Genomic DNA, 20,554 nt, shown 5'->3' on the forward strand with positions numbered 1-20,554 from the left:
ACTGCATCTGTCCGGCACCCGGAGCTGTGTAGTCCTTAACGCGGAGCCACCGACCCACTGCCGGCACTTTTGGGGGCCAATAAACTACAACAACCATCATGCACTGCGGCTGTCAATGTCATCGTGCACCCGATTGGTTGCACTTCCATGTCTAACATTTTGCCATTACAAAAAGTTAACTCCGCCAAGTTTCATTTGTTTTACTTTATTTGTCTTACATGCCCAAAACGTCTACATTTATTAACATGTTTGTTTGGAGGTCAACATTGCTAGCCTGGTAATTAGTAAAAGGAATAACCTAGTTAAGAGCCCAAAAATAATCCCCAACTAACCATTAATGCACGTACACACCTTCTATTTTTGACATCGTCTTAAACTTTTGCTATTTAAATAAATAAAAAATAATCCCCAACATATTCTTGCGCAATACTACTAACCACTAATGCACGTACACATCCTTCATTTTTGACATCGTTTTAAACTTTTACTATTTAAAGAAATGCGTGTGTGTGCGTGTTCAAGACAGAGAGAGGTGGCAAGAGTGAGGTCTTACTTGGTTTATTAAGATAAGACTTTATTTGCTGGAAAACTAATATGAATGAGGGTGAAGTTTGGGTTGTGCCTATACACCTACCAAACACTTGATGGCAGTATAAAGCAATTGCACAACCATGTTGAAGGCCACGTTTGCTTTTGCTGGATGGAAAATCAATATTTGCATTTACTCATCCTGCAGAACTGGTTTACCTCTGCTTATTATGCATGCAAATATGATTCAAATGAACTCCACACAAATAAATACTACTCACATACGACATCTAAGGTTGTTTTCCAGCTGACAGGCAGAGATAAACAAGACATACTGATTGTTGTTGACTAGGGGCACACATTACCCAAAGCCCCTGGTTGAGGGAGGCCCCCAGACCTTTAGAAGACAAAGCCCATAGTAATGTGCTCAAGGGGGTAAACACATTATAAATCATTCATAGTTTACTGGCTGCCTCGGAGTAAATCTATCAAGAATATTCCTGAAATCAAAATATCTGACAGCCATATTGAGCACATTGCTCCTATGCTTGCATGCATGAATTGCATAATTGCGTATTTCACGTCTTGCTTTTCTGTTAGCAATCATGCAATTGAAACACAGTTTGCACAGTATTGATGAGCAGTGGAGCAAATGAGCAAACATGACAAATGAATGAGCTGTAATCTTAAACAACACAAGTTAGATTCTTGTATTGAGGTGTGAAAAGGGAAACTGTTGTCACAACTATTCTTAAAATGCATACAGTAAATTGCTAATTACATGGAGTAATTTCTTGGTATTAAACATGTTAATTCAAAAATCAAAAGAAGACCGGATCAGGGTTTTTAGTACCGTTATCGTTGTTTGACACATTTAATTATGAAATGACAAATGGAGAGCATTACTATTTTGTCGACTGTCATAGCACCAAACATCTGGGATCTTTGTGTGAGTCAACGCTTCATTTTGGACCAGGCACACAAGGACAAAACCAGCGCACACACAAAAAAAAAAGAAGTACTGTCAATCCAGGGTCTACTGACTCCCTTTGCTTGAAAAGCCACAAATTCCTTGCTGAATCCCCAACTGTGGAGTTCTACCTCATGACGATGACATGTTGCTATGTAGTTAGAAGTATGTATTTATTAAAATGGCGCTCAGACAGTTGTCATTTGAGATTGTGGCAAAAGCTCCTATTCCTAATGAGGGTAACGAGGGCAATGAGGGTCTTTTGTTTATGAACGTGTTCTAGGAGGAGACTGACAGCACAGATGGTTCTGAGGGGATCTCAACAAGATAATTATTCATGTCTTTAATCACAATGCCAAGAGTAAGGAGGGGCTGGACCCGTGGGGGGGGCTTGGGGAAGCCCCAGTCGGCATAAAGGTTCTTTGCATACAGTACATTAGCATTGTTGTCTTGTGAGATGGAAGTTATCTGGTACAGTAGCTGAAATTGTATTTTTGTGATTTTCCTTGAGGCGACGTTACCACAAAAATGACCAGTGGAGTAGTTGTAATTGAGAGTCATGAATATTTCAGCAGCCTCAGCACCCTGTTGGGAGAGCAACAAATGTGAAACGTACACCAACAATCTTGAGCGGCACTATTTTGTTGTTTGGTGGGTGTTTACTGCTACTTGCCAGAGCCACAAGCACATAAGTCCTCTTAATTCATCTGCACAACATACTAAGGACAACCTGTTCGAGTTGCGTCAATGGAATAAAGACACAGGGATAGCTGTTCAAGTAATTGCCATGGCAACAATATCAATTGATGTCAGAAAACGCTTTGGCGTGGCCATGACAGCTGTAGTGATAATATACCAAGTATGCTTTCAAATAATTCAAGCAAACAAATTGTTTGCACTCTGCCAATTATATTCAGATGAGGTACAATATAGTTGATAAACAATCTGTGCAATTAATATTGGCAATTTAATATAGAATACAGTAATGACCAGACTTGAGTTACATTGTCAGAGATGTATTTGGTTTGTAGTTATAAAGTGAAAATATGAGAAACATTTATCAGTAGGCTATGATGCAGTGGAGCTCCTGTACACCAAACCATAACCAAGGTAAAAATCAATTTCACACACAATGTGACACAGTTTCCGGTGTGTACATAATGAAGTGTCCAGTAGGTGAAAAAAAGAAAAAATGGCTGGAGGAAAAAGCATGATGCATAGGGGCGTGTGTTTCAGAAAAGAAAAGAGTGTTTTAGTATAATCCTGAATGATGTCAATGCTCATAATGAGGGATGCTGCGGCACATGCATCCTCTTGGCCGCCTCACTTGAGACCATTCAGTGGGAAGCAGGCCGGCCGGCAGCTGCTGGATGAGGACGGGGGGGGGGGGGGGGCGAGGGATGGAGGGAAGGAGGGAAGGGAGGGAGGGAGGTAGAGGGTGGTGGATGCTATGCTTGTTCACATAATAGCCGGCGGTTGAAGGCGTGGTGAGTGTGTCTCGATACCAGGCGGCGGCGGCAGCAGCAACAGCAACACACCGGTGGATGAGCATGGACAGCGGCAGTGGGGCGACTCCCTTTCACGGCGAGCGCAACCGGCGAGAGCGCTAATCGGGAGCGACCGGCATGCGGGCGAGGTTCTACCGTATAATCTACTCTTAAGGATATTTCAACGCAAAGGTAAGAAGCTACATGTTGAGATCATGGAACTGATAGACACGGCTTCGAGGAGACAAAAAAAGTAGATCCAGAGACGTGCGTGAATCAAGACCGCACCTGAGACATGCGTGTATCTTGGACAGGGGCGGAAAAAAAAAGGAAGAAAGCGATTATTTGATATATTTTGAAAAAGGAACACAGGTGGAAGCCACCCATAGACTTTTGCACACATGCATTGTTCTCTCAATGGCCCTGAGGTGGGCCAGTCCCCACACTGGCATCCTGATGGAGGTGGATAAAACACGTTCTGGGATGGTAAAGGAAAAAAAAAAAAAAAAAGCTCAACTGAGTGTTATTTAATGCAGTCATACCGGCAGTGTGACTTGGCGAATAATAAAAATGGTGGATGATGCTGGATCATCATTTTCGATACTTTGCAGCGCTTATTGAAATACTGAACACTTTATGCCTGATTCAATTTAGAAAATTACGCAGCTATATATGATAATGACTTACAAGTCTTGTATTGATGTGACGCATGCATTTTTATTTGCATGTTAAAAAAAAGTAGACACGTGCAAGTTAGACATTGACCCACTGGTGTTATCTCAGAGGAAAACCTCTGTCTGCATGCATTTAATGGAATCTTAAGCATTCTTAAGTCTTGCTTTGGTGGTTGTCTCGCTTGGACACACATGTCCAATATGTCTAGATTCTATTCATCCCTCTAAGACCCACGCCTCGCTGGAGTTATCCACGTTGGGCAAGAAGCAGAGTAAAGATGAAGCCTCTGGCTCTTTGTCTTCAAATATTTAGACTCCATGCAAAGTTAATAAGAGGTACAACATTACCTTGAGGGTGGATATGACATCAGTTTTTATTAGGCTTGTTTGAAATACTGACTCGTTTACCCGCAGGGTAAAATTGGCACGCTTCATTGTGACAGTTTTGCTAACGGGAGCAGATTGGACCGTTACAGTCATTATACTGGATACAGATACAATGAAGATACAGCTGTCTTCTGTCTCTGAGGATGTACTTTTCAGGGTAGGAAGAAGTTAGACAGCATGGTGACCTCATTTGGTAAATCGTGACTCCGCCCCCATTTATTGCATCATGGATCCACATTTTTTCCAATGACATCATCTCGAGCGTCACATCACTTTCCTGGAACTCACAGGTTTGCAACATGAGGTGATTGCTGATGCTGCTAACAATCGTGGAAAGATAACACAAATAGTTCCGATTTATTTATAATTAACTGAGTGTGTCCGTGTCAGGTGTCAAAGGTCCGTTACATGAGCCACCGTCCGTCCATTGTAGCTGCCTCAAGTAACTTCCATTTTCTGTAACACTTGTGCTCGTGAGTCTACCCGAGGTGACTTTGGACAAGAGGCGGGGTGCACCTCGATTTATTTTCTGTGTAATTTTAAAACAAGCATATTACTTTGGGAGCACGTGTTCTCCAATCGGGTGTCGTCAAGAAAACAAACACTCTTTTGTGTAACTCCAGCCTTCATTAATATTGCACGAAAAGTGGAACAGAGATGAGACAGGCTACTGTCTAGACAGGCCAGGCCATTATAACCAAGAAGCAACTCGGGGACCATTGCCTAATTTTACAATTATTTTCCATTTCCAATCTTGCGGACCTCCTGCAATACCGCCACGGACTGCTAGACGGCCGCGGACCACCGGTTGACAATCCCTGCTCTGGAGGCCTTGCGGGCTTTTATTAAAACTGAATAGGTTGTCGTTCGCAGTGCGTCCATGGATATTGGGGAAAGTCCTAAATGAAGATAACTACGAATCCCAGCTGTTACCATTGCGTATTGATGATTGATTTAAATCCCAACCGACACCAGACTTGTGTCTGAACCAGGTTGATATGAAATCTTGCCTTGATGCTGCTACTGAGGGTGAGTCTGGGTTGTGCCATCAGATATAAATAGCATCTCTGCAAATGCTCATGCACCAACTGTGCAAATCTTTTAAAGTCCTACGCCTTCTCTTTTTATACAAATGCTTTAATTCTCCAACTGCTCAAGACAATTCACAGACATAGTCTTTTTTTTTTCCCGTTAAAAGAAAAAAAATTGACTGCAACCTGACTAAAGTATTACATGTTAAATTCAGAGACAAATGTTCAATCCCACTACTGTCACAATTTATTAATCCAATGTGATTAACCTGCAGATATAGTCCAAATTAGTTTGATTTATTGATTTATCACACAGCTTTTAATTGAAACGGAAAGAGAGAATTTTGCAGATTATATTATTCTGAAGCTACAATGAATCTGTGGTCAGGAGTCTGACCTGTCTAGGCCTCATTAAGTCGGCTGCCGAACTCAAGTGAAGTGGCCACTAAGCCGTTGCAAAGCCAGAAGCTTGCATGCAGAGCTTGCGGGGTTTTTTCTGAGTTCCATGAGAAGAGCGCAATGAAGTGATGAGTCAGGAATGCATCCGCTCCTGTGCTCTCCCTGGAGAGCTTTACCAGGTATGAGAGTCGTTCGCTTTTCTATGATAAGGTGATCAGCCTCATTCTGTCAGATAAAGGGACTATCAAATCCGCAAAATCTATTTGGGACATCGGCCTAGTAAATGTATTATTTGAACTGTGAATCAGCACTGACAGCACAGTGCTATTTATTGGAACGCGGCAATGCAAGGAAAAGGGATTTATTTGAATTTAGAATATGTGCAGTTTAGTCACAATTGTACAAGTTGTTGGCTGTGCAGGTTGGAAAAATTTGCAGAAACTTGTTTAAATATATTTATTCAATCAACGGCTAAGAAGAATGATGTGAAATGTCTGAATGTGAAGTAAACCAAATCTTACTCCAGGTTATTATGGCAACAAATCTTTCGGACAATGGTTTCATTGTCGTTCATGACCTTAGTGTTTCTTTAAGAAGGATCGCTGCATTTACCGCCTGGGTATTAGTTCGCTATGGCAACTCGGATGTGAAATACTTCAGTCACCCCCGTGTCTGTTTTGTGATTTCAACATACAGTATTTCCGTCTCGACTTTGATTAAAAATGATGCCCGTGGGGTTGTGATGTCGCTTGCTACAATTTCCTTTTTTGTGTCCCTGTAGATGACCGAGGGCAGATTGTGTCAAGTGCAGCTGCTGGATGACAGGAAGCTGGAGCTGCTGGTTCAGGTACCAATGACGTGGAGATGGTCAATATTTGGATAATAACTGAGAAGCCTCACTGTGCAATCTGAGAGAAGCCGCTCCAGGTCAACCATGTGTGGAGAAATTCACACCCGACTGTGCGCAAACCCTCAGCGTACCTCACATGGGCTAAATTTCACTGAGTTTAAAATCATTTGAACTGCCTCGGTAGAAAATGTTTAGTGGACAACACAGCAGGAGTTAGTGAATAATTCACATCGGTTGCTGCGACAATTTACGGTAGCTTGCAAGTCAGTCTCCTTTTATGAGGGAATGAGGTGAGCAGACTTCACTTTTGGAAGCTGACACTGAATGTGAAAAATCTCCTTCCACAGCCAAAGCTTCTGTCCTATGAACTTGTCGACCTGGTTTCCTCCCACTTCAACCTCAAAGAGAAGGATTTCTTCGGACTTGCGTTTTTCACCGACAAGTATGTAAACTGTTGTCGTGTGGTCTGAATATCTATTGCTGGTGATTCTTAAGAGACAGCAGATGTGTTGACTGCGGCACGCTCACTTGCTTTTTCCAGTGGTCAGTGTAAGTGGCTACAGATGGACCGGAGAGTTCTTGATCATGACTTTTCCAAGAGGCACGGCTCCATTGCCCTCAACTTTCTGGTCAGGTAACAAGAACTTTTCACATGTAGGGATCAAGTTCTCCAGCAGGGTGCAGCCCTGTATGCTGAACAAAAATAAAAATACACCTGTCTTAGGTTATTCTCAGTTTAAGAAACAGTTTGTGTTTTAAGAACATGTTGCGACGCAGCACAATTTATAATGCTACTGTTTCATACACAAAATGGAGAAGATGGATTTTCTGCGTGCAAAATATAGTTGTCCCGAGACAAAATGCAATTTTAGCCAGAGTAAGTGATTAGTAAATTATGAAACATATCAAATAGCTCGTTAAATGCCCTTCTACGATTTTTCCTTCCTCTCGTTGCCCAATGCAGGTCAATTTTAACAAATAGAATTGGCTAGGTTTTTTTGTTGTGTGTCTCTCACCATACACACAACCCAGTTACTGAAACCTTTTTAGCCATTTGGATAAAAAGATAAAGAAAAAGATCTGTATAAACTCATCAAAAAGGCATCATCAAGATAATTGCCCTGATCATGGGGGGAAAAAAATAAGTAATAACTTTTTCAGTCCTAATGAATGGGAACATACCAATATAACAATTTCTTGATTGTATGTATAGTTGCATTTTTCGCAATGTCCTTAACCAGTAAGCATAGCAGCTAACAAGAGCTAGAATAAAATTGGAGCAAAAATATTACCATTATTTGCAACCCAGTTACTCGCAACCCCATTATTGTTTGTGTGACATTAAAACTAAGTTAACATTTAAAGAAAATGATAATAAATTACTATATTATTATGGATTTATTCTAAAATATATATGAAGGAGTTTTTCATTTGTATAAAAATATGTAAGAGACTGTGCCAAACGCAACAAAATATATGCTAGAAGATATATGAATTAATTTGCACTAATTTAATCGACAAATTGAATAGTTTCATTACCTGTATTAAAAGCAAAAAAAATGACAAACTAAATGGTCAAGTTTTCAAAATAGTTGGTGTAACAAAATGTGTACTTGTGCATTTATCTTTGATAGATTCTATGTGGAAAACATAACACAGCTCAAGGACATCATAACAGTGGAGTTATTCTTCCTTAATGCAAAATCTGCTGTCTACAACGTAAGTGTTTTGGGATTCTTTTCTTTTCCTTGTTGTAGGCAATAAAAATGAAGACTTGGCTGAAGCCTCCTGATGAGTCATTTGCCAGTAAACCCCGATCACACCTTTTCGCACTAGTGAGGCACTTTGCACTCGGTTAGAAGGAATGTGTGTGAGAAAGCAGAAAAAAACGCAGGTTTATTCTGAGAACAATCTGATCTTTGGGTCGATGCAAAAAAAATGTTTAAGTGTGGAACACTGTGTGCAATGTGTTGGTCTAAAATCCTTCTTTGTCTCACAGGGGATTATAGAAGTTGAGAGTGAGAATGTCTTTAAGTTGGCAGCCAATGCTTTGCAGGTTGGTACCTTTATTACTCTTAAACCAAAATGCAATTATTTAAAAATAAACCAAAGCCTAACAGTATCTTCTTTTTTTATGTATTTATTTCCCAGGAGTCAAAAGGAGACTACACAAGGTGAGAGCTTGTTATTGTCAGATAGGTAATAAGTATTAACCGACAGTAGGATAAGTTATTGGTGATCTTTCGTAGAAAAATATTCAATAGGTCACTTGTTTCTCAAGAGTGAGGACAATGACAATCAATAGCAACGTAATGTGAGGCTTACCGTAGTGCACGGAGAAGCTAGCACCCGTCTACTAATGAATCTCATGGTGCTGACAGAGCTTGACATGCCAGGAGAGAGCAGCGAACAGCGCAAGTCCACCAACTAAATGCGTGTGTGAAATTAGATATAGCTGCACAATATGACGAGATCCAAACTAAGCGTATCAAAATATTCTGTTTTAACAAAAAGGATAATAATTATGTGTTGAATGAATCAATAGCTGTGTAGAAATGCACGTGTCATACTGAAAGGCGTGATAAAAAAAAAATTACATAACCAAAAGCTCTTTTGTCTGTTTTATAGATGTACCGCAAGCTGAAGTTTTGGGGGGGAAAAAAAATATTGTTGCTTGTCTTTCGTGTTGAGAAAGACAACAATAATTTCACTTAAGTTATGATTAATTTCCCGCTTCTTTTCTTGCCCAGTGATGAAGCCACTCGAGCCGACTTAAAGAAACTGCCCGCTCTTCCCACTAAAGTCCTCAAGGAGCACCCATCGCTTGCATACTGGTATGTTTCTAGGCCAGCCTGGATTGTGATTAACAGGACACCTTTTTATGTATCTTCCAAATTCAGCTGAGATACATTTTCTCTCACTTTTTTTTTTTTTTGCAAATGCAGTGAGGATCGAGTCATCGACTATTATAAACAGCTAAAAGGAATCTCCAGAGGGCAGGCTATTGTACAGTAAGTGTTGAAGTTAAAATAAAATATCGATTTGTTGAAACACTTTTGACGATAATTAATGTCAGGTCATTAATCTCTCTCCTCCACCGATGCTTCCTTTTCGCTTTCTCTCCCATCAGCTGGTAGAAATCGATCAATATGTGCAGTCCAATGAATCACGCTGACTCATCACATCAAATGACCGAGAATTCCCCTTCTGCATTTTTAAAGCACCTTCTGGTTTTAATAACTCTTTTAATTGTAGGTATCTGACGCTTGTGGAATCCTTGCCCACATATGGTGTCCACTATTACGAAGTGAAGGTAGGCTTTCACTTCTGTTTGTCGTCTTTGCCTTGGGAACTGAACACTTTTTTTTTTTGTCTTCACAGGATAAACAAGGGATGCCATGGTGGCTTGGGATCAGCTATAAAGGCATTGGCCAGTATGATCTACAAGATAAGCTGAAACCTAGAAAGGTAAATATCATCCTAACGTCGTGGCTTAAAATCGGCTCGTCTGCAGGGGTGACATCACAGGATGCATTCAGTCGGCTGAGTCATCATTTTTGATTCCAATTAATTCAAGGGGAGGACGTTTTTATAGCGAAAATTCATTTATGTAAAGTGCTTCTTTATTGGAACTCACGCACGTGAGCCATTTTAACTTGCCAAGTGATAGAGACACTTTTGTGACTGAATAAGACGTTTGGCATGTGCAGCCAGGGCTAATAAGAAGCGGGAACATGATGTGGAATGTGTCACATGAAGACAAGACATTCTGATGGATTGCACACGATGATGTTGTTCTACTTTGACAGCTGTATTGTGCAAGCGTCTGCCTGGCTGTCTTGTTGGGGGGGGGGGGGGGGGGGGGTGAAGGGCGGGGAGGGCTGCTGAAAAAGAAAAAGAGGGATGGCTTTGGGCGGTAACATGCATGAGAATACCTGAGGAGGCAAGTCAGGCACGGACATGGCACGTTTGTGTTGACACTGAAGCCAGAGAGGATTTCATAACTGCAAAATAGGATCTGAAGACCATTAGTGGTGGTAAGAAGTCGACTTTCCATTCTTTTTGTATTCATTTAATATGAAGCTATGAGGAGATATTTTATTCGATTATTTGTCAACACCTCCTGCTGTTAACATTTTAGTGTCTCATTAACCACTGGACTAGACGGGTAGTTAGTCACAATTGACTTGAAATCACGCCGGTGTCACGGAGCACCTGGCTGATGAGACACGGAACATGTAGCGATGAATATGATTGTGTAATGCGAGATAGTCTCGTTCCTTCTGAACACCTGCATTGCACCAGACTTCAATGGTCACACTAAGTGATGTTTATTTTCTCTCTGCTATTTTTTTTCCATTGTGACTGTTAGCTTTATCAGTGGAAACAACTGGAAAATTTGTACTTCAGGGAGAAAAAATTTGCAGTGGAGGTTAATGATCCACACAGGTGAGCCCTTGTCATGATTTATTTAATTTTAATTAAAAAAAAAATTCTTTTTCGAGATGATCCAATTCTATCAAATATCTGCAATAAGGCACACAGTTAACCACTTAATCTTTCAGGAGAGCAGTAACCAAGCGCACCTTTGGACAAACTGGCCTCCTCATCCACACTTGGTATGCGAGCCACTCTTTGATCAAAACTATTTGGGTCATGGCTATTAGCCAACATCAATTCTACTTGGACAGAAAGCAAAGCAAAGTGAGTTTCAGAGTTACAATCCGGTCCACAGTGTCAAAGTAAAAAATGACTTTGATATACCCTTATTCCGTCAGGCAAAAGTGGGAGCCTCCAAAAGCTTGGAGGAAATCGCCATGGATCTCACCGAGCATGCGGGGGCAAAGATGAACAAACTCGGAGAGTCAATCCTGAAAAATAACCTGATTACCGCCAGCAATGGTAGCCTGGTATCGACAGGTTGGTTGCACTTACCAGATCAAGCAAATGTCATGCTTTTAAAAGATGAACAGATTGTGTGAGTTAAAAAAAAAAACCAAAAAAACGGTGCAACTATTTTCATTCATTGTCATTTGGAACAGGTTCTGCAGACTCCGAAATGAGTGAGGAGCAGAAGAAAGAGAAACTCTCTGAGCTGAGAAAGAAAGAGCAGGACATACAAGATATTTTGAACAAAAAAACAAAGGAACTCAAGAAAATTTGCCTTCGGGAAGCGGTGAGATATTCTGTCCTTATTTCTCAACTTTTTTATCTTAACTTGTGTACTTGTATCAATGAGCAGCAGTATGCTTATTATAATGTTAGAGAATATTTAAAACCACCAGGTAGGTGGTTGGGTTATGTTGAAGCAATGACAGACCCTACTTTATTTCTTTTGAAGAAAAAAAAAATGAAGGTCAAAACACGCTTCAGCAGTGATTGTATTGTTCACTCATTGATTTTGTGGTTCCATTCACATGCCCCTTATGTACGGCTTCACTGTCGTTATTGTCACATCCAAATCCCATTGAATGCACTTGGGGTCACATTTTGAATGAACGGCCTTTGCTGGGTATTTTCTGTCTCCGTGGGCCACCCGCCCTGTTTAATTAAACTGCTGTGTGATGGATTGTTTCTACTACAGTTTCCATTTGAAATATTTGTTGTTCTCAGGAACTTACTGGAAAGCTGCCAAAGGAGTACCCCTTATTGTCAGACGAACGACCACCACAGGTTAGACGGCGAGTTGGCACTGCTTTCAAGTTGGATGACCTTTTTCCATACAATGAGGTCTGTGTTTCACTTGTACACTTTCATGATACATCTTTAATATTTGCCTTTTGATTGTCACTTGATCTGATTTTTCATCACATACTGTAGTAATTTGGTGTACATGACGATCGCAGACTGTAAACGTTTCTTTAAAAAAAAAAAAAAGTTACATTTGTAACTGAAGAGATTAAATATGAAAGCAAAGTCTGCGACAAACAATACAGGGTCAGCAATCATTTATAAAGTTGTTTTCTTCTTATTTGGTCTAACTAACTGAACTGAAGACGTTACAATCCTCTGTCGACCAATCAAACCAATAAAAATAAACCGAAGCTCAGCAGAAACACACAATGTGTTGAAAACCTTAAGGTGATACATACTTTTAACACGTTTTGCCGCTTGTGCTTCAGGATCCATTCCTGAGAAATCTGGAGAGCAGATTTGCCCTCCAGCAGAAGATCGTGGAGGCAGCTAAAAAGCTGGCCAATGAAGCGGAATTGTGTAAGACGGTCAAGAAGAAAAGAAGGAGAAACTGTTTGGATGCCATGCACAAGCTTCAGCAGATTGAGAATGAGATGAACCATTATCGAATCAAGAAGGGGAAAAGACCCACCCAGCGAGCCTCAGTCATCATTGCAGGTTTGTATCAAGCAGAAGGAACTGTCGCAACTTTGCCCAATATTCACAATAAGCCTTCTCCTCATCCAGATGAACTCATGCGATCGGACTGTAGCTCCTTATCCAGTCTCCCGTTGGAGGATGGTAAGCTTGGCGTGGCATCTTTACAAAGTATACTGCAGTAAAGCCGTGTTCAGATCATGATTTCCAAGCCGTCCTATTTTTGTATTCAGATGACTCGGATAGCGCCAGTCAGCGACCTCGATCGCAGTCCGTGCAAGACTCACCTCCGTTCAGTCCGTTACGCTCACTGGGGGCAGAATACGATGTCGAGAAGCAAACATCTCCGAGAGAAATGAACCATAACAAAAGGTGAGGCTTAATCTCACCTGCTGAGCCGTTTTTTTGCAAGCCGCACTTTTGACATGTATTGCTTTGTTGTGTTTGAGGCCTTCATATCATTCCTGCCTTTCATTTTTAACCATCACCCTCAATCTCACAACCCTTTAGATTAGTTTATGAAGGCCAAGAGGCTTCTCTCTACTACCACAATCCACGAGAGGCTTCCTCCACCCACAGTAGCCCTTATAAAACCCTCCCCAGACCTCCCAGAGACCCCCGCAGCATGCCCCCCACACCCGCAATGACCCGCAATGCCTACAGCAGCAGTCAGCTCAGGTGTGCTCATAGCTTCCCAACACTGTTATCGCTCACTGTACCTCAAATTTAAGTTGTCATCCAAAACCTCGGTGCACGTACCGATCCATCAACATTGCGTAATGAGTGTAACGCGGCAAGCTGTGTCCTCTTTCCAGGTGCGAGGGCTTGCCTCATGGTTTCAGGGCTCGCAGTGGAAGTCTGGAATCACAGCCTCAGTTAAGAAAAGACGCAGATGCAGAGAAGCCAGTTTTCACCTTGTCACCAGCTCACCGCAGCAACAGTACAGAGGTGTTGGAGGATTGCTCTTCCTACACCAGTCAGTCCAGTCTGGATTTCTGCGGGCCTGCCAGTTGCCACTACAGTACATTAGATTCCAGGACCTCCACCATGCATCGTCTGCATCGCAACGTGGAAGTGTATGGAAATACAGGGAGCATGCCCAACCTGGTGCAGCACCATTCCGGTTGTAGTTACGCCTGTGAGACCTCAGCACATTATCCACCCAGTGCCTACTACGTCTCCGGCTGCCCGTGTCCAGACATGGAACCTTACGCTAACGGTGCCTACGTGTACGAGGACGACGTAGAAGGCCACTACAACGTCAACCCCTCGTATCAAATGAACGGCTATCACGGACATGACAGATTTAGTCATTATGGCTCTGACCGAAGTGACGGCCTTTCCCAGAATCCCTACGCGACGGTGAGGCCGCCGCGGAGCAGGGAGGGACCCAGAAATGAACTTTTGGCGAAGAACATGCAGAAGGCGATGGTAGCAGAACATCTGAGAGGGTGGTACCATCGGAACCGCGGCTCCAGGGAAGGAGAGAGGGCGGGATACGACTTTGACTGTGGCTCTCAACTCAGCCTGGGCTACCAGACCATGCCGGCGGCCTTCAGCCACTCCAGCAGAACGACGTCCTTCTCATCTGGTGAGATCTTGAAACCCTTTCCCAAAACAGTGTCAAGGCCATGGAGGGTAATTTTAAAAACATAGTCAAGATAATGATTCATTAATCACATTAAACCTCTTGCGCCACAATTTAGACCTGCTTTCTCTAGTCTAAAAGTTCTGTCCGCTTTTATCCACCAAATTGTCAGATGAGCAAATGGCCATGCAAAAGAAAACACCCTCAATGTGCCAGAACATCCAGCATGGCGTAATAGTGTCTGCTAAATTCTATAACTGGGCTTGTACTGACACGAAAATTAAGACATGTCAGTTTTTAAAACATCTCTTAAGATTAATAGCGTGTATTGTTTCATCCAGCATAGTCATTACAAAAAATCTTTGCAAATGAAAGCAAGTTACATAAGAGTAACACTTGATTTGGGCTCATTCGCAGTGTCATCGGTGGAGAGTGCAGGGAATTGGCGCAACCAGCTGGCAGTCGGCCTGAGTGACTACGACACACCCAACACGCCTCAATACTCTCAACATGCAGTTCCTTCGTCACCATATAATCGCAGCCCTTCACGCAACAGGTGAGTGTTCTTTTTTACGCTTTTGACTTCATTGTGGAAGTGAAACTACATCAGGGAAAAAATTAAAGTCAAAAAGTATCATCCAAAGTGAATAATTTCCTTCTCCTCAAAGTATTTGAATGGCGATCCCATCGACCTCTTATAGAAAAAATTAAACTATTGAAGAGTTGATATAAAGTATAATGAAATCACTGTTGCTTCCCCCCCTTTCAGTTTTTGACTTACTATTAATACTCATGTGCGCAGATGTTCTCCAGAAAACAAAGTATCGGGCTCTGACACAAAGCCTAATAAATGTGATTCAGTTGAGGTGGTTGAAACTGAGGCCGTTAGAAAGGATGAAGCTTCAGACAACCACTCTAGCACTTAAGGGTGAGACCAAGCAGGTGGTTGCATGTCGTGTTGCCACGCGTGTCCATTTTCCCATCTTCATCAGTGTGCTCATGTTAGGAAACCATCTTCCTTTTTGTGTTGTGGTTGGATTTTAACACCCTTAGAGCAGTCTTTTTTTTTTGTATTTCAGGATCTTTGCATTCATGCTTCCAATCTGTGGTATTTTTTTTTTTAAGTCTAAATATTAATTGTGAATATCTAAACTTCCCAGTAGCAATTCAAGGTGGAGTAAAGTAATGGAACAGAACAGAGGTTCATTTGTTGCCAGGCCTTAGGCTTATGAACAAATGAAATAAAATCCATGTCAGACATGCCCACAGGATATTTAAAGAATAAACTGTGAGCAATATAAGGACAGATTACACAACACAATAATATAACATAAAATTTCAATCATCCACATGAATTGCACCATTGATTCCGTTCATTGCTCTCCAGTTACCTCCAGGAAAGTTTTTAGCGGATTCTTATTTGGGTTACCACGGAGTTGCTTTGCATTTAGAGTTGTCACATGACCACTCTCGTATTGTCCCATGCTTTTATCATCAGCTTCTTTATTTTCATTCATTTGCTCATACGTCAAGATCAGTCTCTATTAGGTAAATATGTGAATTGATTTCAGTGTGTTCTTTTAGATTTTACCTGGGCAGCAGCTACAGAAGCATCCATTGAGGACAACAAAGCCACATTTTTGTACGGAATATACAAAAAAAATATTGCATGAAGGGGATAAAGTTGAAACAGGCTTTCCCAACTACGACTAACCTCTGAGCCCAGGGTGCCTTTGATTGGGTGAATTGTAGAAAGAGGCAAAATAGCCTGTCTTAAATTTTCAAAAGTCTTGCACAACCCCACCGACTTGTACTTGAGGTATAAACAACTAACATAAACTAGCTGCTGTCTTATGGCGGGAGAGAGAGAGAGGGAAAAAAAAAAACGTTTCATAAAAACAGTCTTAAATGGATGATCCAAATCGTGAATGTGATACTTAATGTGATCGTTCATTAGGACATACCACGTTGTAGAATTTCATTTCCTTCTGTTATTTGAACCTGGAATCTGAATGTACGTATGTTAACGGTGTTAACAGTTTGTCATTTGTCAGTTAGTGCCGTGATGTGATTGAACATTCATGTGGAAGAAATCAGTTTTGATAACAACTTTGATAAGAACCAGACCACTGCCATAAAAAAAACAACATTTGTTTTCTCACACATTTGTACAGTCCGTGTGTAGTTCTAAGTATCTTGTGAGGTGTCATGATGAAATGTTTTCCACTGCGAAGGATTAATAAATACTCGTGTGACTCATAAATGGCTGCTGTCACTTTATGTGTTGCTTAACACCTGTTTCACTAGCACTTCTTAAGTAAATCGATATTTACAAATGTTGGCATTTCTGAAAATGAATCAACTTTGAATGATGATCTGATGGGAAGATGGAGTGAATCGTTTTGTCACATCATAAACGCCATGCTACTGTTGTAGCGCGATCAGGCTTGAGAAAATTGTCCACCTGCTGCTGTCAATCTTGCCGTTTTCATTTGCCCAAAGCAACTGTCATCCCAAAAGCCCTGCGAGGAGGGGCTGAAAAAAGACCGATAGCATGCCTTTCACCCCCTACTTGTCTTGCCGTAAATATCTCCCGTGCACTTCGCAAGGTTTAATTTTAGAGTCCACACGAGGCATAAGCAGAGCAACTCCAGCTGAAGTCAGAAGCTTGCCAGTTTGCTCTGTGTCAGTATTCTGACAAACATTTAGCGTCGGAGATGTCGAGCAGAGATACCGAGGACCTGAATGAGGAGGACATCGATGAGGATGAGCTCCTCGCTACGCTTTCGCCCGAGGAGCTTAAGGAGCTCCAGAGTGAAATGGATATTATAATTGCTCCAGATGATAGCGTTCCAGTTGGACAGAGGCAGAAGGACCAGACAGAGAAGTCACCGACTGGAAGCTTTGACCACAGATCCTTGGTCGGCTACCTCTATTGGGAAAAGGAATCCAAACGCATGCTTGAGGAAGAAAGAGTGCCTGCTACTCTGCTACCCAGTGAGGTAAGAGGCCAACAGACTGCCAACAATTTAAAAATAAGTTGTCAACACACATAATCATAGAATCTGGGGGAGGCACACTAGTAACTATGTCGGTCCACTTGGTTGTCTTCATCAGGGAACATTGAGCGAGGAGGCTGAAGAGAAAGAAAAAGTCAACACGGTGGAAGATGGGCACAATGAAATTGGTGAAGGAAAACAAGAAGTCATTGAGGAAAAGGTTAAAGTTGATACTGGAGACGGGAAAATATCGGAAGAAAAGATAGAGGAGACCGTTAAGGAAGTTGTCGACGAGGTGAAAGAGAGCAATGAAGCGGACAAAGAGAAAGAGATGAATACAAATCAATGTGAAAAAAGTGAGACAAAATCTGACGGCGCGGAAAAGGAAACAGTAGGCCATGAGAACGGAACGACACAAGTTAAAGAGGAAAGTAAAACCACAGACGATTTGCCTCCTCCGGACTCACTGGGGGATCCAAAGACAAGTGAGCCCAATGACAAAGTCCAGCAAAAAGAGGAGCCAAAGATCAATAAATTAAAAATCCCCAAGCTGGCATTGAACAACATCAAAATGACATCTCGACCGTCGGGAAATGAGACAAACTTAGAGTCGACGCTGGACAAGATCCGAAACAACAATTCTTCTGTCACCGAGGTGAATCTCAACAACATTGAAAACATTCCCAAAGAGATGCTCCTGGACTACGTCAACGCCTTGAAGAAGAACAAACACGTGAAAACCTTCAGCATCGCAAACACCGGGGTGGATGAAAACATCGCCTTCAACCTAGCCAACATGTTACGCGAGAATCGCAGCATTACCACGCTCAACATCGAGTCCAACTTCATCACCGGGAAGGGAATCGTCGCCATCATTCGATGCCTGCAATTCAACGAGACCCTCACCGAGCTGCGCTTTCACAATCAAAGACACATGCTGGGTCATCACGCCGAGATGGAGATTTCACGGCTGCTCAAGGCCAACAGCACTCTGCTGAAGATGGGCTACCATTTTGAACAGCCGGGTCCGAGGATGGTGGTGACTAATCTCTTAACCAGGAACCTGGACCGCCAGAGACAGTTGAGAAAGGAAGAGCAGAAGCAGCAGCAGCTGAAGGAGCAGAAGGAGGTCATGCAGATGTACGAAAGCAGTCTCAACCTGCCTCCGGGTTTACTCGAGATGCTGGGCTACATACCGCCCCTAGAACTCCTGCAGAAACACGGGCTAGTTGCGCCTCCAAAAGAACTGAATAAGGTGCCACCAAAAGCAGAAGCAAAGGAAACCAAAGAGGAACCAGAGCCACCAAAGCAGCTAAAACACAAGAAAATTCCCAAGCAACCAAGCACTGAGACCCAAAACCCATTGAGAGAAGTCCGGCTGAAGAAAACGCCAAAGAAACGTGACCATTTTCAGGAGTTGGATCGTAGAGAGGCCAGTCGACAAGAGAGAGCAAGTTTCCAACTGAGGAAGACTCCCAAAGTCAAGGAGTCAGTCACAGAAGGGCCGGTGGAAGAAAAAGCAAACCTAAAGGACGTCATTAAGACTTTGAAGCCCATCCCTCGCAGGCGAGTGCCACCCAAGGTTGATCCCACACCCCGCGACGAGCTCCTAAATGAGATCAAGAAGAGTAGCGTGGCCTACCTTAAATCTGTAAGTATTGCCGCTGGCTGACAAGCCACCTCAGACATTTAGGAATTAGCAAGGTTACACCCACAGACCCCTCTCGAGATGTAAATACAGCCGCCGTCGTATTCGGTTCGGGCTCGTAAATAAAACGGGAGCTTATTTAGGACGAGAGGGAGGGGCACATGCTGGACTGGCCACTTGCCACTCACGAGAGTGACACAAACAGAGACAAGCATTTTGATTTAGAGGAATGATCCGCTCCCTTCTTGGGGAACTACATCAAGTCTTATTATGACATCACTTCTTTCAGTTCATAGTAGTACATGGCGTAAAGTATGATTGCTTATGAATTAAATGCCAGCCAAACTTGAATACTCATGACTTCCTTTACTTGCAGGTGCCGCTCCCCAAAGCCTTGGAATCAAGTGAAACAAGTCTCATCTGAGGCAGTGCCTTACCGTATATCTGTGTTTGACACCCATTGTATTTTGGAAATGAACTGTGCAGTGACAAAGAACAATTCCTTCAGTGACTGGTTGTTGTTCCAACCATGAGTCACAAAAGCAAAGATGTGGGACTGTACAGTTGAAATTAGAAGTACATTAAAATTATGGAGTCATTTGATGATGATGAATGATTATTTAGGACAAGTCACGGTTGTTTCACAAAACAACTTGGATTTGAAATGTCAACCTTCTGGTTTTAAAAAAAAATACAATAAACAAACAAGAATGATAATTGTAGTGACTAATCACAATTTTTAGAGCAAGAAGAAAAATGTGGATTTTATTCTGATGGGGAAAAAAATAGAAGGAAAGTGGATCAAACTTGAGATAGGAGCAGATTATAAAATGTCAAGAAAGTAAAACAACATAGAATTTGTCAAACGTTGTCTGTACAAACAGGAAGGCACAGCAGAGATGGTCAATTGGTCACTTTCTAATTCCATCTATTAAAATGTTGTTTGGCGATGACATCATTTTTCAAAAAAGACATTTGTCATGAGAAGGCGCCAACAAAGTTAACCTGAGAGAAGCAAAGAAAGCAAGATTGATGAATGATACCGTGCCACTGATTAAGTCGATGCCAGTTTGTTTTTTTGTAACTCTGTTATTTTAAAATTTAGAATTTTGATTACACAATGTTTTCCTTCTACTTGCTCTAAAAAATGTGTCTAAGTAAAACAATTCTTCTCGTTTTATTTTTTTCCTTTAAAGCCAGCAGGGTGGCCATTTTCAATTCAACTTTTTTCGTGGAACCTGTAGAATGTAATTTTCCTTTTTTCTAATCATTCTTCAGAAGCAATGATTCCATAATTTCTGACCAGGGTAAAAAGACAAAAACTTTATCTTCTCACTGTACGATATTAGCCCCAAAAAATTCTATTCTGATTACCAAAATTATTTTTATTTGCTAAAGACCTAAATGAGTTTCTTTTAAGGCAAATGTTTCATTACTTTCTTTAAAGTGTATGTTTCAGAACAAAATGTATCAAAATTGTTTGCCCCTCGAAAAAAGATCAACTGTACATTTATTCAGAGGGGAGCTCAAGTGTTTTATCCTCATTTAGCACCTACCGTACCAGGAAGGATTATATTTATTTACTAGGGCATGTTGTGGTTTGCATTTGCCAATTTATAAACAATCCCACAGACATGACTACTGCACGTCAGTCATCCAATCA

The 20,554-nt window shown here is 41.7% G+C and overlaps 2 protein-coding genes across 2 annotated transcripts; both read left to right on the top strand.

Annotated features, from left to right (window-relative positions):
* The first annotated feature begins 3,006 nt into the window (after positions 1-3,006).
* LOC147062529 (FERM domain-containing protein 4B-like) lies at positions 3,007-15,808 on the top strand. Its single transcript, XM_085923799.1, has 23 exons — positions 3,007-3,177; positions 6,258-6,323; positions 6,674-6,768; positions 6,868-6,960; positions 7,961-8,045; positions 8,326-8,382; positions 8,478-8,500; positions 9,077-9,160; positions 9,272-9,337; positions 9,582-9,639; positions 9,708-9,794; positions 10,699-10,775; positions 10,892-11,030; positions 11,105-11,246; positions 11,369-11,502; positions 11,940-12,056; positions 12,449-12,677; positions 12,747-12,800; positions 12,890-13,028; positions 13,167-13,334; positions 13,472-14,247; positions 14,662-14,800; positions 15,047-15,808. The coding sequence occupies exons 2-23, from the start codon at positions 6,258-6,260 to the stop codon at positions 15,168-15,170; spliced, it is 2,952 nt and encodes a 983-aa protein (XP_085779925.1). The 5' UTR covers positions 3,007-3,177; the 3' UTR covers positions 15,171-15,808.
* A 1,134-nt stretch (positions 15,809-16,942) lies between these two features.
* On the top strand, positions 16,943-20,522 carry lmod3 (leiomodin 3 (fetal)). Its single transcript, XM_085923812.1, has 3 exons — positions 16,943-17,246; positions 17,362-18,894; positions 19,268-20,522. Exons 1-3 carry the CDS (start codon positions 16,962-16,964, stop codon positions 19,313-19,315), a joined length of 1,866 nt encoding a protein of 621 aa, XP_085779938.1. The 5' UTR covers positions 16,943-16,961; the 3' UTR covers positions 19,316-20,522.
* The last annotated feature ends 32 nt before the right edge of the window (positions 20,523-20,554 follow it).

This window comes from Syngnathus leptorhynchus, chromosome 1 (assembly GCF_054491065.1).
Source record: "Syngnathus leptorhynchus isolate UIUO chromosome 1, UIUO_Slep, whole genome shotgun sequence".
NCBI classification, from domain to species: domain Eukaryota; kingdom Metazoa; phylum Chordata; class Actinopteri; order Syngnathiformes; family Syngnathidae; genus Syngnathus; species Syngnathus leptorhynchus.